The 13,302-nt window shown below is 34.1% G+C and overlaps 2 protein-coding genes across 3 annotated transcripts; both read right to left on the reverse strand.

Annotated features, from left to right (window-relative positions):
- Positions 1–2,893: 2,893 nt before the first annotated feature.
- LOC108224654 (putative receptor-like protein kinase At1g80870) lies at positions 2,894–5,420 on the reverse strand. Its single transcript, XM_017399338.2, has one exon. The coding sequence runs from the start codon at positions 5,190–5,192 to the stop codon at positions 3,045–3,047; it is 2,148 nt and encodes a 715-aa protein (XP_017254827.1). The 5' UTR covers positions 5,193–5,420; the 3' UTR covers positions 2,894–3,044.
- Positions 5,421–7,625: 2,205 nt separating this feature from the next.
- Positions 7,626–12,973, reverse strand: LOC108192866 (protein LPA3). 2 transcript variants are annotated; one of them, XM_017359370.2, is made up of 12 exons: positions 12,507–12,973; positions 11,740–11,770; positions 11,451–11,543; positions 11,300–11,362; positions 11,103–11,214; positions 10,551–10,636; positions 9,666–9,724; positions 9,488–9,590; positions 9,326–9,386; positions 8,512–8,594; positions 8,309–8,389; positions 7,626–8,036 (listed from the first exon to the last, which is right to left on the reverse strand). In XM_017359370.2, the coding sequence occupies exons 1-12, from the start codon at positions 12,830–12,832 to the stop codon at positions 7,977–7,979; spliced, it is 1,158 nt and encodes a 385-aa protein (XP_017214859.1). In that variant the 5' UTR covers positions 12,833–12,973; the 3' UTR covers positions 7,626–7,976. The 2 variants fall into 2 exon arrangements, with proteins under 2 accessions (XP_017214859.1, XP_063935964.1); XM_064079894.1 differs by having other exon boundaries at positions 11,451–11,533; positions 11,675–11,770; positions 12,507–12,538.
- Between the last annotated feature and the right edge of the window lie 329 nt (positions 12,974–13,302).

The following is a 13,302-nucleotide window of genomic DNA, read 5'->3' on the forward strand; positions in this document are numbered from 1 at the left end:
AACCATAATAGTATATTTATTGCAAAATAATGCAAGTAACTTTAAAAAATTATATTCAAAAAACTCACTCTCACTAATCCATAACCACGGTTAAGTTAAAAATGTGATATCACATATATTGTCAAGTTATTAATTATTAAATTAATTAGTATACGAATTTTATTAATTTATTACTATCCAATTAAAAGGTCAAAATCCTAATTCATATTTTACACAAATATAGAGCGAAACATAATTTATGTCCGAAGGTATAGGACAATGTTAGCAATATTTTTTGGAAACACAATCAGCCTACTAGATACCTGTGTATCGATAATTTTTCATGTGATTTAAATAATTGTATCGAATTTATAAATTTATTCAAACTCTTGATCGCTCTATGAATCAGTGTTACTAATTTTGTCGACATATTACTTACAACATGGATATGATAAATGTGTTTTGTTCGGGTTCAAACTACACAAGCACATATAATATATATGGTATTTTGAGATTTTTACATGATTTTTAATAAATATTATATATTTTTTTATGCATTTTGTTAGTACTCCCTCAGTCCCATTTTATGTGACCCTTATTCCTTTTTGGGACGTCTCAAAAAAAATGAACCTATCATACTTACTATTTTAAACACTACTTTTCACTATTACACCCACTACCTCTATATTTTATACTCTCTTTTTATTAAATAAACACTATTACACCCACTACTTTCCTACACTATCTCAAATTGATTATTAAATATTAATAGGTCCCACCACTTTACCCACTTTTCAACTAAACTTACAACTTTTTTATTAATCTCCGCGAAAGTCAGACCAGCTCACTCTTTTTGTGACGGAGGGAGTAATTGTTTGGACAATAAAACTTTATTGAATTAGTATTCATAAAAAAAACAAACAATTCAAATGCTATGATTTTCGATAATAAATATAATTCTTCAACAATATTAATATATATACATATATATATATATAATTTTTAAAATACGTGTAAATTCTTACCAATCAAAAAACTAAACTAAACTAAATTAATTATTTAGTCGACAATAATTTAAAATTATATTATGACGAACCCTAATAATTCAAGTAAAAACTGCTTGTTTGGTATGTATATAATGAATTATGTAAATAGTTAAACTAAAGTTATAAAAAAAATATTATTTTAGTAATGTTGAGTAGGACATCCAAACCATGGTTAAAATTGGGTTCTCTCAAATATGTTTTCTATTAGTTAGTTGCATTTTTCTGCAACAAAATTAGTGTTATGGTTAAAATGAAAAAATCATAAAAGTTTAATAGTTTTTTCGGTAATTAAGTCTTTAAAATATTGATAACATACTATTTTTAAATTATAGCCAACAAATATAGCCAGTATCATTAAAACAAAATGTTTTAGAGGTTCAGCAAATTTTACATAATGTCTTACATGTCCAATTTAGCCAACGATTATAGCCAACGCCGCTTTTTCATCCCTCAAATAAAGGGTTGAACTTTCTCTCACCTAAAATTAATAGGGGATAGGGAGTTGCGTTGGAAGAGCTCTTTTTGTTCTCAACCCTCAAATCTTGTCCATATAGATCAAATATAGGTAAGGAATGGGTGCATTGGAGTTGCTCTAAAAAGATTACAGTTTAAAGTGGTGGGGGTATTATACATTCTCCCTCCGCACTGTCAACATTTATGCTATATTAGAGCATCTCCAACGGCGTTGGCTATAATCGTCGGCTAAATTGGACATATAAGACATTATGTAAAATTTGCTGAACCTGTAGGACATTTTGCTGATGCTCTGACCCTTGAACCAGTGGTGGCGGTGATCCAAAATTCAAATTTAAATCATTAATTTATAATCAGCATAACTTTATCAAAATTATTATTTATATATTATATTAAATTATTTAATTCTAAATTTAATGTTTAGTTTTCGATAACTATTTATATTATATTTAATATATTCATATTTCCTGCACTTGAAATTTCAATTTAATAATATTCTTGTTGAAATTGACTACCTATTCTTTTAATATATATTTTTATTATTCATATATAACAGAACTAATCACCATTGATACTTGAAAGGAAGGTATTTTAATCAATAATTTTGTCTTATTCTCATCACAATATCACATAATCTTTTTTTTAAAAATCATAACTTATAAGGAAATCCATGCTTCATGCTTGTTGTAAGCTGGCATACATGATACAATATTGGATTGTGGAGAGAACGATATCTCGTGTCGTCAACAATCATGCCGGAGCCATCTTTATATAATTATATATAAAATTATATATGTCTGAGCTCACAAGAATTATATATGTCAACTCAAAACTACATGTCAGAAACTTGTGTATGTTCATTGACATTCGAGTAGCAAGACAAGGACAACAATATAGATTATATTCATACTGTGAGTTCAAAATTTGCAAGTGCCAAGTAACTACTTCTGTTCAGAAAGAAATACTACTGTATATCATTCTCGACTTCCGTATAAGTGATTCCGACATTTTACACAAATGAGTCAAGAAAAGTATTAATCGACTTTTTAGCAGAAAAAGCCAGAAGTGGTGGTTGTCAAGCACGCACTGAAATGATCCCAATGAAGGTTTGGATAGTGGTTGATAGACTAACTCCGATTTCCACGGTTACCACTGCTGGTTTACTATTATTATATACATTATACTGCAGTCCGCAAACAAAAATCATTACCCTGCTGTGCATCAAACTTTTCTTGAACTGGCATCAATTGAAACAATTTTCGCCCACAAATTATGACTTTTGCATTCCTGGTATCTAATTAGCTAACAGGAAAAACACATTTCTGATTCTCAAACAAGTGAAGTGGTCTTTCGAACCATATGCAACATAGTGTAGTTATAATGTAAATTCCTAAGAAATAAAAACGGGACTTGAGTAATTTAAATTCCAAAACATAGGACATCTGATCAGTTTATATGCAACATTTAAGCACAATTTCATCCCCTAACCCAATAAATAATGAGCAAGATACAGTTTATTTGCAACATGAATGCTAATTACAGAACCTACTCTGCATAACTCTTCTGTTTTCTCCTTGAGCTGCTGTACAATTTGGATGGTGGAGATGGAGAGAACTGATATGGAAGTGAAAGAAGCTGCATTTCTCCTGTCAATATCTTGACAATGTCCCCTATGTCTGGTCGCAACTCGGGCATTTTCTGCAAGCAAGCAAGAGCTAAGTTTATACATAGACTTGCTTGATCCTTGTTGTACTCATCATTCAATCTCTCGTCAACAAGCTCCAAGATGTTCCCTACTTGGGCTAAATGTCGACACCAACTGAGCAAATTTGCCTTCTCTAGCTTCATTGGCGAAGAAAGAACGTGTAATGGCCTTCTTCCAGAAACAATCACAAGAATTAGAACTCCTATGCTGTAGATATCCCCCTTCTCCATTAAGTAGTTGGCTCCCCCATATTCTGGTGCAACATAACACAATGTACCTCTCATGCTCGTCGTGCTGCTTAATTCCCTGCTAAATATTTCTCCACTCCACATGTCACTTCCCATAGAATGATCATTACTTTTCTTGATACCTTTCCTAAAACTGAACTCCGTATGGGGGTCACTCTCGGTTTGGCCTTGTTGCATCAATCTCCTTCTCTTGCAAAAATGAATGCATTTACTTAAATCAAGATGAGGCATTTTAGTCCTTTTCTTGGACTTGGTCTCGAGCTTGCTGGCCCTTTTACTCTTTTTTTTGAGCTCATCTAGGTGTTCTTCTTTCCACCATTCCTTCATTTTCTTGTGCTTATTAGAACTTGTAATTTTCTTGTCCTTTGATTTTTCCTTCTCATCCTTCTTTTTAGGACATTCGATCCTGTGTACTTGAAGCTCGGATTCCTTCACCTCCTCGAGTTCATACTTGTCTGCCTGTTTAGAACAATCTAAGTTGGTTTTATCATGATAGCCCTTTTTCTCTTCTTCCCAGTCCTGATCTGATGATGGGCAGATTTGACTCCCTATCCACTCAGTTACATAATCTTTACTACACAACTCACCAGTCCCCTCCTGTCTCCACCACCAATCCCTCCCCCATTGTTTCTTACCAACAACATTGTCTTCAACAATCATAGCATCACTCGAATTGAATTCTTTACTAAGATCAACACTACAAGCCTCACAATCATAATCTGCAAATTTATTTGAATCCTTACCAGCATCATCAAGATTCATAACCTCCTTCCCCTTAATATTCTTATTCTTAGTATCATTATAATTAGAACCAATGTCATTACAATCAAAAGAGCTTGATCTTAGACCACTCACATTATTAGTACTCCGTATCCCATTTTTCCTAGAGGAAGAAGCTTGTAAAGCTAGAGAAAAATCAACCTCATTAACACTCTCCTCCGGTGTCCCAGTTGGCGGAGTTTCTCCACCTGCAATAGCTAAATTCCCTGAAAGTTCTTGACTCTTTCCAAAATCTTGGCTAAACAAGTCAACTCCAAATTCACCTTCCTCAATCTTAAATCTCGACAAACCAAAATCCGAAAGCTTGGCTCTAAACTCAGAATCTAACAACACATTACTTGGCTTAACATCCCCATGAATCACAGGAGGATCACATTCCAAATGCAAGAATTGAAGAGCTCTAGCAATATCAAGTATGATATTATATCTTCTCACCCAACTCAAACATAAACCAGCCTCAGAAAAAAGTGATTCCTGCAAACTTTTATTAGGCAAGTACTCATAAACAACTAATCTCTTATTTTTCTCAACACAATATCCTAAAAGCAATACAATAAAAGGAGATTTCAGCCCTCCTAATATCTGCAACTCATTTTGAAACTCAGGGTCACCTTCAAAGGACACTGAATCAAGAAACTTGATAGCAACTGTCTTACCATCTTTGAGAATTCCTCTGTAAACAGCACCAGAGCCTCCTCTTCCAATAGAATTTGAGCTGCTAAAACCATTTGTAGCTTCTTTAAGCTCCTTAAAAGTGAATTTTTGAAGTTTAACGAGGAAGTTTGGAGAGTCATATGGGCTAGTTTTTGAATGATGCACTAAAGAGTACCATAAGTAGTATATGAAGTAAATGAATGAGAGAAATATAACAAGTGAAGCAAAAATGACAATGGTGAGAAAAAGGGCACTTAATTTAGCATCTTGGTGATGGTTTTGTGGCAAGTTCTGCCTTGAAGGCATTGTGTTTTGGTGGTTTTGTGGGTTTAAGTTTCTGGGTTTTTTTGGTTCTTGTTAAGAATGAAGTAGAGGAAAGAAAGGAGGTAATCAAGAAGTGGGGAGGTGGGGGATTCAAGAACCAAGAAAGTTTGAGTTTTGCTTTACAGTTGGGATGATTATATTGATTGATTAGTGTTTGTTTATTTGTTGTTTAGTGGAGTGTTCTTGAAATTGTTGTTTGAGCTTTGTTAAAATATAGTAGTTAAGTGAGTTGAAGATTAGGAGATTAGGATTAAGATAAAAGTGCTGGGACCCATAATCGAGGATCCTTTTGACTAAAGGAAAAGGGAATTTGCAGGTTTAATGGAAGAAATTTTGGAGGGAATAAGGTGGATGACAGTAATGGCTTGATCCCTTTTAAGCACCAAAAATTTACTCTTTGATTATTGCATGTACTTAGTGGACCTAAACCCTTTTGACCCTACATAATCACATTTTACTGTGATTTCACAGATTATGCATTCGGTAAAATACCCACCCCAAATGATGATTAACATCATGGGACTCCACATAGCCGAAATTAAGAACATAATCATTACCTTTATTAACGGAGATATATATTTAGAGGGGGTCCGAGTCCCTGACAAACGATTATTACAACATACTCTTTCAATTTATCAAGAGCCCATGTGATTATTAATTCTTTTAAGACATTTTTTTTTTGAATTTTCACCTTTCTGCTCTAAGTAAATGTAGATATTATATATGGTGCAACAATCTCTTATTCGGACATTTGTCAAAAATTTAAATTTCTTATGTATATTAGTATGTAAAGCCTCTGTAACCTTGTTTGTACTTGTGTCACATTTGATTGGGATGGACCACCAGCCAGATTCCTGTAGTATGCATGGGATCCTTTGATAGATCCATGATCCATGAATGTACAGTTGTGACTTAATCGTATCTAGTCGTTTTAACTGTTGCAGTTTAGGGAATAATACTGCTGACACTATTTGTAAAGTTCCTCTTGTTGCTTTGCTCATCTTGTTCAATCAGAAAATGAGTTTTCATTTGCATCTCTCTTTTCCCCTCTTCCCCTAGTACTTGTGTCACTTTCTGCTCAGAGGAGTAAAATTGGAAATTAAATGGCTAAATTCATCTCGGGTTTCGGATCAGATTCATGACGGGTCATCAGAGTCGAGACATATATTGTAGCGGGTCAAGAACAATAGATAAAAATGTGATTTTCTTATCATTGTACTTATAGTCGATATTGATAACATTTTCTCATGTTCATAGTGTTATAACCAAATAAACTATAAGTATTTAAATTCTCGTCATCGAATTTTAGAGAACCGAGGGACTTTCTCTCTATTGCCATGTTACCGAAGTTTTCTCATTTGTTTGAACTTTTTCATGTTGAATCATTTTCCAATTTCCTTTTACAAGTCATGGTACTCCATTACAAGGTATGGAAAGAAGAGCCATTAATATTCTCTTTTCATTGACATGATAAACTCACTTTTGTAGCCTTTGAATCTTAAAGGAAGGAATTTAGCAGTAGAGCTTTCGATGTGTCTCCACTTATTATGAGTACTTCTATAATCACTCACTGATTCACGGATTTGGTTCAACTCAAAAGGTTTGAAAAATTAACTTAAGAAAATTGTGAGCCAACTAGAGTATTTTGAAAAGCTTGTCAAAGGTTACCTTCTAGCATCTTGCAGACAAGTTCAACATTTCCTTGCTGTGTTCAGCTCAATAATTGACTTTCAAAAACAAAAATGAGCATTAAGCATTATGTCACGGTCTTACAATTGGTCCCCTATTTAGCCAATCGTACCGGTGTTTTGCGCTTATCGTCCATATTATCTACAAAACGAATAACTACAGAGGTATTAGTGCTTAACGTCCATAAAACGAATGACTAAACCTGTATTAGTGTGTATCATCCACGAATTACAAAAACCCAACATGTTGAGAGGGGGCTTATCAAGATGTTGGGAGAAAGGCTTACAAGAAGCATATTATATTCTAATGACCAGTCTTAGTCGTTTTTGGAAGGGATGTAACAATTAACTAACTACTAACCAGGAATATGAATATAAAAAGGGCATTTTGAGTAGATATATGGCATGGCACATTGGCACTGCAGCTGGCCTAGCCAAGAAAATGAAAGAGGTATAGAATCTCACATGTCATGTTTTGTGTTAATAACCCACCCACGGGCCATAGCTCCCTCTGCACTCCGGTCCAAGGTGGAGTACAAGTATATACACATGTGTTGTGTTAGAGCAAACAAACAAAACCTAACCAACCCATCACTCATATTTTACTGCTACACGACAATCAAGTATACCTTATAATAGCTCTTCCTCGAGTAAAATGTAATAGTGAATATTTACGGGAACACTGATCAAAACAGAAGTTGGTTGTGTTCTTAGCACTGCTCTCTAATAAGAGGAAAGGACGTGTCTAACAATTCATAAGGATTGCAGAGGCAGTACCAAAGAATATATGAATGTATATTTCTTGACTAAAATTCTATAAATCATCTCAATTTATTTTGTGATGCTAATCTTGATCCAAGACTTCATTGTTATGCTCCCTAACAAAGTAAACAAAAAGTGATCTATACATCCTTGTGATCAGACCTTTCAGAGTGATGTTGATAATATTCTCTTGTTGTATCCGGTAAGAGACACGAGAATTGACTACAGCCCACACAGCTGCTTATGGTATATCTGATTGCATTCTTTGGACTTAAAATGTAAGCAGTTCTTGATGTCTGTGTTCTTCAGCTGCAGCTCAGCTACGCCAAGCGGAATGAAGTTCCTTTTCAACGTCTTCTTCCCACCAAGTTGAACTCTGCAATATTAAACGATATTTTTAGTACATAAAAATAAGCAGGTTGATGATAAAATAAAATAAAAAAGAAAAAGAAATAGTTTGGTTCGTGATTAGATAATTTTTGGTTTGGTCCTTTGGATGAACTTCAAAGGCAAAACTAATATGTAGATTAGGATTATTTGGCATAGAAGCCCTTCAAAGCATGAAAGACAAAGCGCTGATATATGTGGGGGAGACAGCATGGTCAACTAGAGATAATGACTCTTTCGAAACATAAAGGGAGAGCATACCCTGTAGCCTCTTCGCAAGAATTCAAGTGAGCTTCCTTGTTCCTCTTGAAGTCCCAGGACCCTCAGTAGTTCTTCCTTGGTCTGCAAATACAAGCTAGTGTTAATTTTTTGGTTTTTAAATAAATAAATGTCAAACCTAATAAGTGATGGTAACGAGGAAAAATACTGCAATGAGGATTTTGATTCAGAAAAACTGTACTTACTTCACCCAGAGTAAATCGAGTAGCACTTTCAGCCACACAAGCATACGAATTATCTGTTTGTCTGAGCATCACCTGCCAAGGTCCTGCAATAATGCTTGTTAAGACAAGAAAAATGGTTCGCCGCAACAGGTGCAAAATTGTCCACTGCAACATAATACAATTATGATCCAGTAACTATGTTTCCATGATATAAATGACACAGTTCAATAAAGACTTTTGGTCTGTTAGATGCCTAGCAAGTAGCAAGTGCATAATCTACTCTAATATAGTGGTAAGTTGATTAAATTTAATGATGATTGATAACTAACAGAAAAACCAAAACACATCAGATAATTCCTATTGGCACAGACGAACCTTGCTTCCAAACTCGTTGAGGTTGGCATTATCTTTTGCACTTTAAAGAGTGTAAATGTCCCGATGTCTCACACATGGAAATTTAATATTATATTGTTTGCCTTAAATTATAACATGTGTGCACAAATTAAATACCTTCTCAACGTATTCTAAAATTTTAAATCTTATATCAAATCAATATAGACTTGTACAACATAAGCTATATCCTCAAGGAACATAGAGAACATAAACATATGTATGTTGTTGATTAGGAAGTAAAGTTGCCGGTGAATCAATAAAAGAAGGGAGAGTTTATTTTTTACATCTGAAGCATTCATTTTCTTATATTAAACTTCTGCCCGGATTTAATATTTTCAACATCTATACGCCCCTTGTTTTTTATATGCTTGGTGCTGCTTCTTAACAAATAAAGAAGTATAGTGCTTCATACTCCAAAACTCAAAAAAAAGAATTCATTTACCAGGGTATTGGCGAAACAATGCTCCAGTATAATTTACAATATATGGTGCCACTGCAACTGTCTTCCAAATCACACAGACAAAGCACATTATTTAAAAACCTATGCTTGAAACGAGGAACTCTGAGAAAACTATTAGGATAACTGAAGTGCTCAAAGTGGTACCTTTGAGTACTCCCTTCTTCGAATGTAGAAGATGGGAGTAAACTGAGATAGAAATCGGTATTGCAAATCTTTTGGTGGAAATCCTATAATTCCCAGATCAGCACTGAAAATTTGAAATTGTTAGCCATTTACAATCATAATGAATAATGCCATTAGCCTTCCAATAATAGCCATATACCGTAATGTGTCAAGTTCCAAATTGAAAAGAAGTGCAGGAGTTGATGAAGCAAAATAGTCCTGCAAAACCCAAGCCTATTCTTAAGAACTGGCAAAGGGGCCATAATATAAAGACCAAAGGTAAAAAGAGAAAAGGAAAAAAAAAAAACTACTTTCCGTCTATTGTTTCCAGTTTTTATCCCCCCTCCCCTTATTGCAGTTCTTTATATTGATATTCAGAAATTGGTTGCAGTTCGTTGCTGTAGAACTTATTATTTCAAAACACCCTTCTATAAACTAATAAACATATTTGATAAACAAGAATACATGCTAGTCTAACTAAAATCATTTGAGTAATTTGTACCAATATAACATTCGATGATGCAGAGCACAGTCATTGATATGGGTTAAAGTAATAAGACAAGCATAATATTCTCTGAGCCTGAGTGATGTATAAACTTGCTAGGAAAAAATTATGGAGGACTATAATAAAATGTTCAATTAAGCGCCCTTAGCTTATGCAGCATATAAATAAAACTCAATCATAAACATGGCACCATTAAAGGACATAATCTGTAGACATGTAGCTCTAGTTTGACAAGACAGAAGGAAGCATTTACTAGTTCAAATTACAAAGTTGCCAAAATAGCTGGTGATGAGAAGCATTACTATTACACCCACAAACTTTTAATATACACTAGATGTAACTAGGTGATATAGTGACATATTGTGCATCTAGAGTTCATAGGGTGATGCGGTACTCTGAGATGAAGTAATTGTACATTGAGGATACTTGCAAAAGAACTAAGATAAAATTTATAGCGCAAGTGAGTGTAGTAGGGTGTTCAAATTGAAATTGTGAGTTCCATGTCAAGTTAAGAAGAAAGTAGGTAAAGGGGCACCATACCACATACTTCTCCACAAAAGGTAGTTCACGTGTGCTGCAATTTAAGAATATGTACAGGGAAGGAGGTTCATCAGACTTCCAACTGTCTGCAGTCTTAAGAATTAGAAGGATGTAAAGTGCAGAGAATAGGAAAGAAAACTTACAATATAACACTGCAATCATGATGGAGAAATCTTTTAGAATATACATAATTTTTTTGGAAGGGAAGGGGGAACATTTAGTCAGGTGGTATGGGGCTGTTTGACGAATTTGGCTGAGACAAAGAACTATGCTTACAGCTTATGCAATTTATAAGAACCCATGAATCTAGCGTACATATATACAGGACTACTGTAGGGGGTATTATAGAAACTAATATTACTTGACAAAAGGCACAGAACTACTTAGGTTTATTACGTAGCCTTGAGAAGCTTATTGAATTACCAGCCTTTAGAATGAATGCTGCGCTAAACCTAATACTGTTATTAGGTTCATTAGCTGATATATCTGTGTTTGAATTCTTCTCTTCTACTTAAAATGTCTTATATGTAAGAGTTTCAAAAGTAAACCAACCTTCATTATCGTCCTCAAAATCAAAATCCAGTGTTTTTGTTATGGATCTGAAGAATGTGGTCACTGCACCAGCAGGAACATCATCTAATGAACCTAATGATATGCCACCAATCTGAAAGAGTATACTTAGCTGTTAATTTTGCGAATAAGACCTTGATATCACACCTGACCTAATCATAACAGGAAATTCACGTTACCATGTCAAAAGCTGCTTTAAAGAGCTCCGAGGCCCTACGCTTTTCTGGCTTGTCAGGGAATACCTAAATACAAATTACTATCAGATAACATATTTCATCTCTTCTTTCAAAAATCATAACAGCTGCAATTATAACAAGCATCGAAACTAACAATGCAAGCTCTTGTTTCCTTCTTTTCTTGAAGCTTTTGAACAACTGCTAACACCAGCTGAATGTTGGCATCACTGAACTCATCTGAAGATCCCTTCACATCATCATTAATATGACAAAATCATGCATCTAGTAAAAAATATTATTATCCAACTAACAAGGGATTGATACATTCAATTCTACAGCTTTGCAAAAATCATTGAGCGATATGTTGCTATTTCTTACAGCCGGTACAAACACTTTTTGTGATGCCATTAGCTAGCCTAAAACCACGACAGTGTAGATGGTACCTTATAAGATGAGATGTCGCTGGGCAAGGGCCTTGGATACAAATGAAAAGAGAAGCAGAAGATACGTTAGTATGCAAATGGTAACACTCAAATACATGAAATGATTGTTTGTAGCCAAGGAGTTTAAAATAAAATTAAAAAACTTGCATAGAAATTTAGCAACAAAAAAAAAGGAACTTACAAAAAAAATACTAAGATTAATCCTCTAAATAAAGTACTCCCTCCGTCCCTTTTTACTTGTCCCTTTTGAAAAAATAACGCATCTTAAGAAAATGTTAGGTGGATATCTTGTTTTCATACATATCCCTAATAAATGTAATGAATTAGATAGAGTTGTGTATATATATATGCTAGTCAAACATTGGAAGTTGTTACATTTTGAAAAAACATACAAAAAGTTGCTTTGAAAAGAGAAGTGGACAAGTAATTTGGGACAAATTTTTTTTTCAAAAGGGACATGTAAAAAGGGACGGAGGGAGTAGATATACTGATTAGGAACAATAATTCTCCATAAAATTATGACACTAATGAATTTAATTTAATAGAGATCACTATTCCATACTTTCCTAAAGTTTACTCAACCCGGGGTCTTTACAAAATGTCTCTTTACTCCTAATATTGATTAAGGGAAAGCTGTCCATACATTTGACTTATTTAAATTACGCGCAAAAAGTCAAAAGTACTGGTAAAATTGGTGGCAACTATGCAGTGCAAGCAAATCACATGAAGTTAAAATGCAGCAAGTAGTAAAAAAACAGCGGGCTTACGGGAAATCGATTTCGAGGCGAGTTTTACCATCACTAAGAGCAGCAAAGAGAGAATTAGCCGCATCATCAGCAATGACCTGGTATGATTTTGGTTTATAGACCGCGACGCCTCGAGCACGTTCAACTTCAGGCGGAGCTTCACTCTTTGAGCACTTGACTGAAAGAGTGAGAGGAAGCTTGGAGAAAGAAGGAGGTGATTTAATGCAAGCTGAGCGAAATGGATGGATGGAGAAAGAGTGGATGAGCGAATGAGTTGTAGCTGCTGCTTTTGGAGATGGGTGAGGCTGTGACAGAGGAGATAATGAGAATGCCATGGACATGGACATTTCTCAACAAGCCTTACACTTTCAGAGCTATAATATAATAAACTTTAGATTAAGAGCAAGGAGAAGAAGAAGCTCAGGCCAAGGAGAGAGACAGAGGACCATACATTTCACCCTCACTCGTTGATAAGAATTTCCTGTATGTATATACCTTATACCTTTAAAAATATATATATATATATATTGAGAAAGTATTTAAATATTTGGCGTTAAAATAGAAAATTTTAAGAAATTCAATGATAAAGTAATTAAATTATTATTAACAAACTTTGCTACCATTAGTTTTGGTGATTAATTTTTATATCAAGTATTATTAAATTGGTATATAACAAATTTACTCACAATTTTAAAAAATATTTGATAAAATTATTTATTGGGAAATTATAATGTATAATCAGAATTTGTGAGATATTAAGTTTGTCGCATTTAGTTTATATTTAGCAATTAATAATAATTCTATAAATCTTTAAAGA

The sequence above is a fragment of the Daucus carota genome, chromosome 6 (assembly GCF_001625215.2).
Source record: "Daucus carota subsp. sativus chromosome 6, DH1 v3.0, whole genome shotgun sequence".
Lineage (NCBI taxonomy): Eukaryota > Viridiplantae > Streptophyta > Magnoliopsida > Apiales > Apiaceae > Daucus > Daucus carota.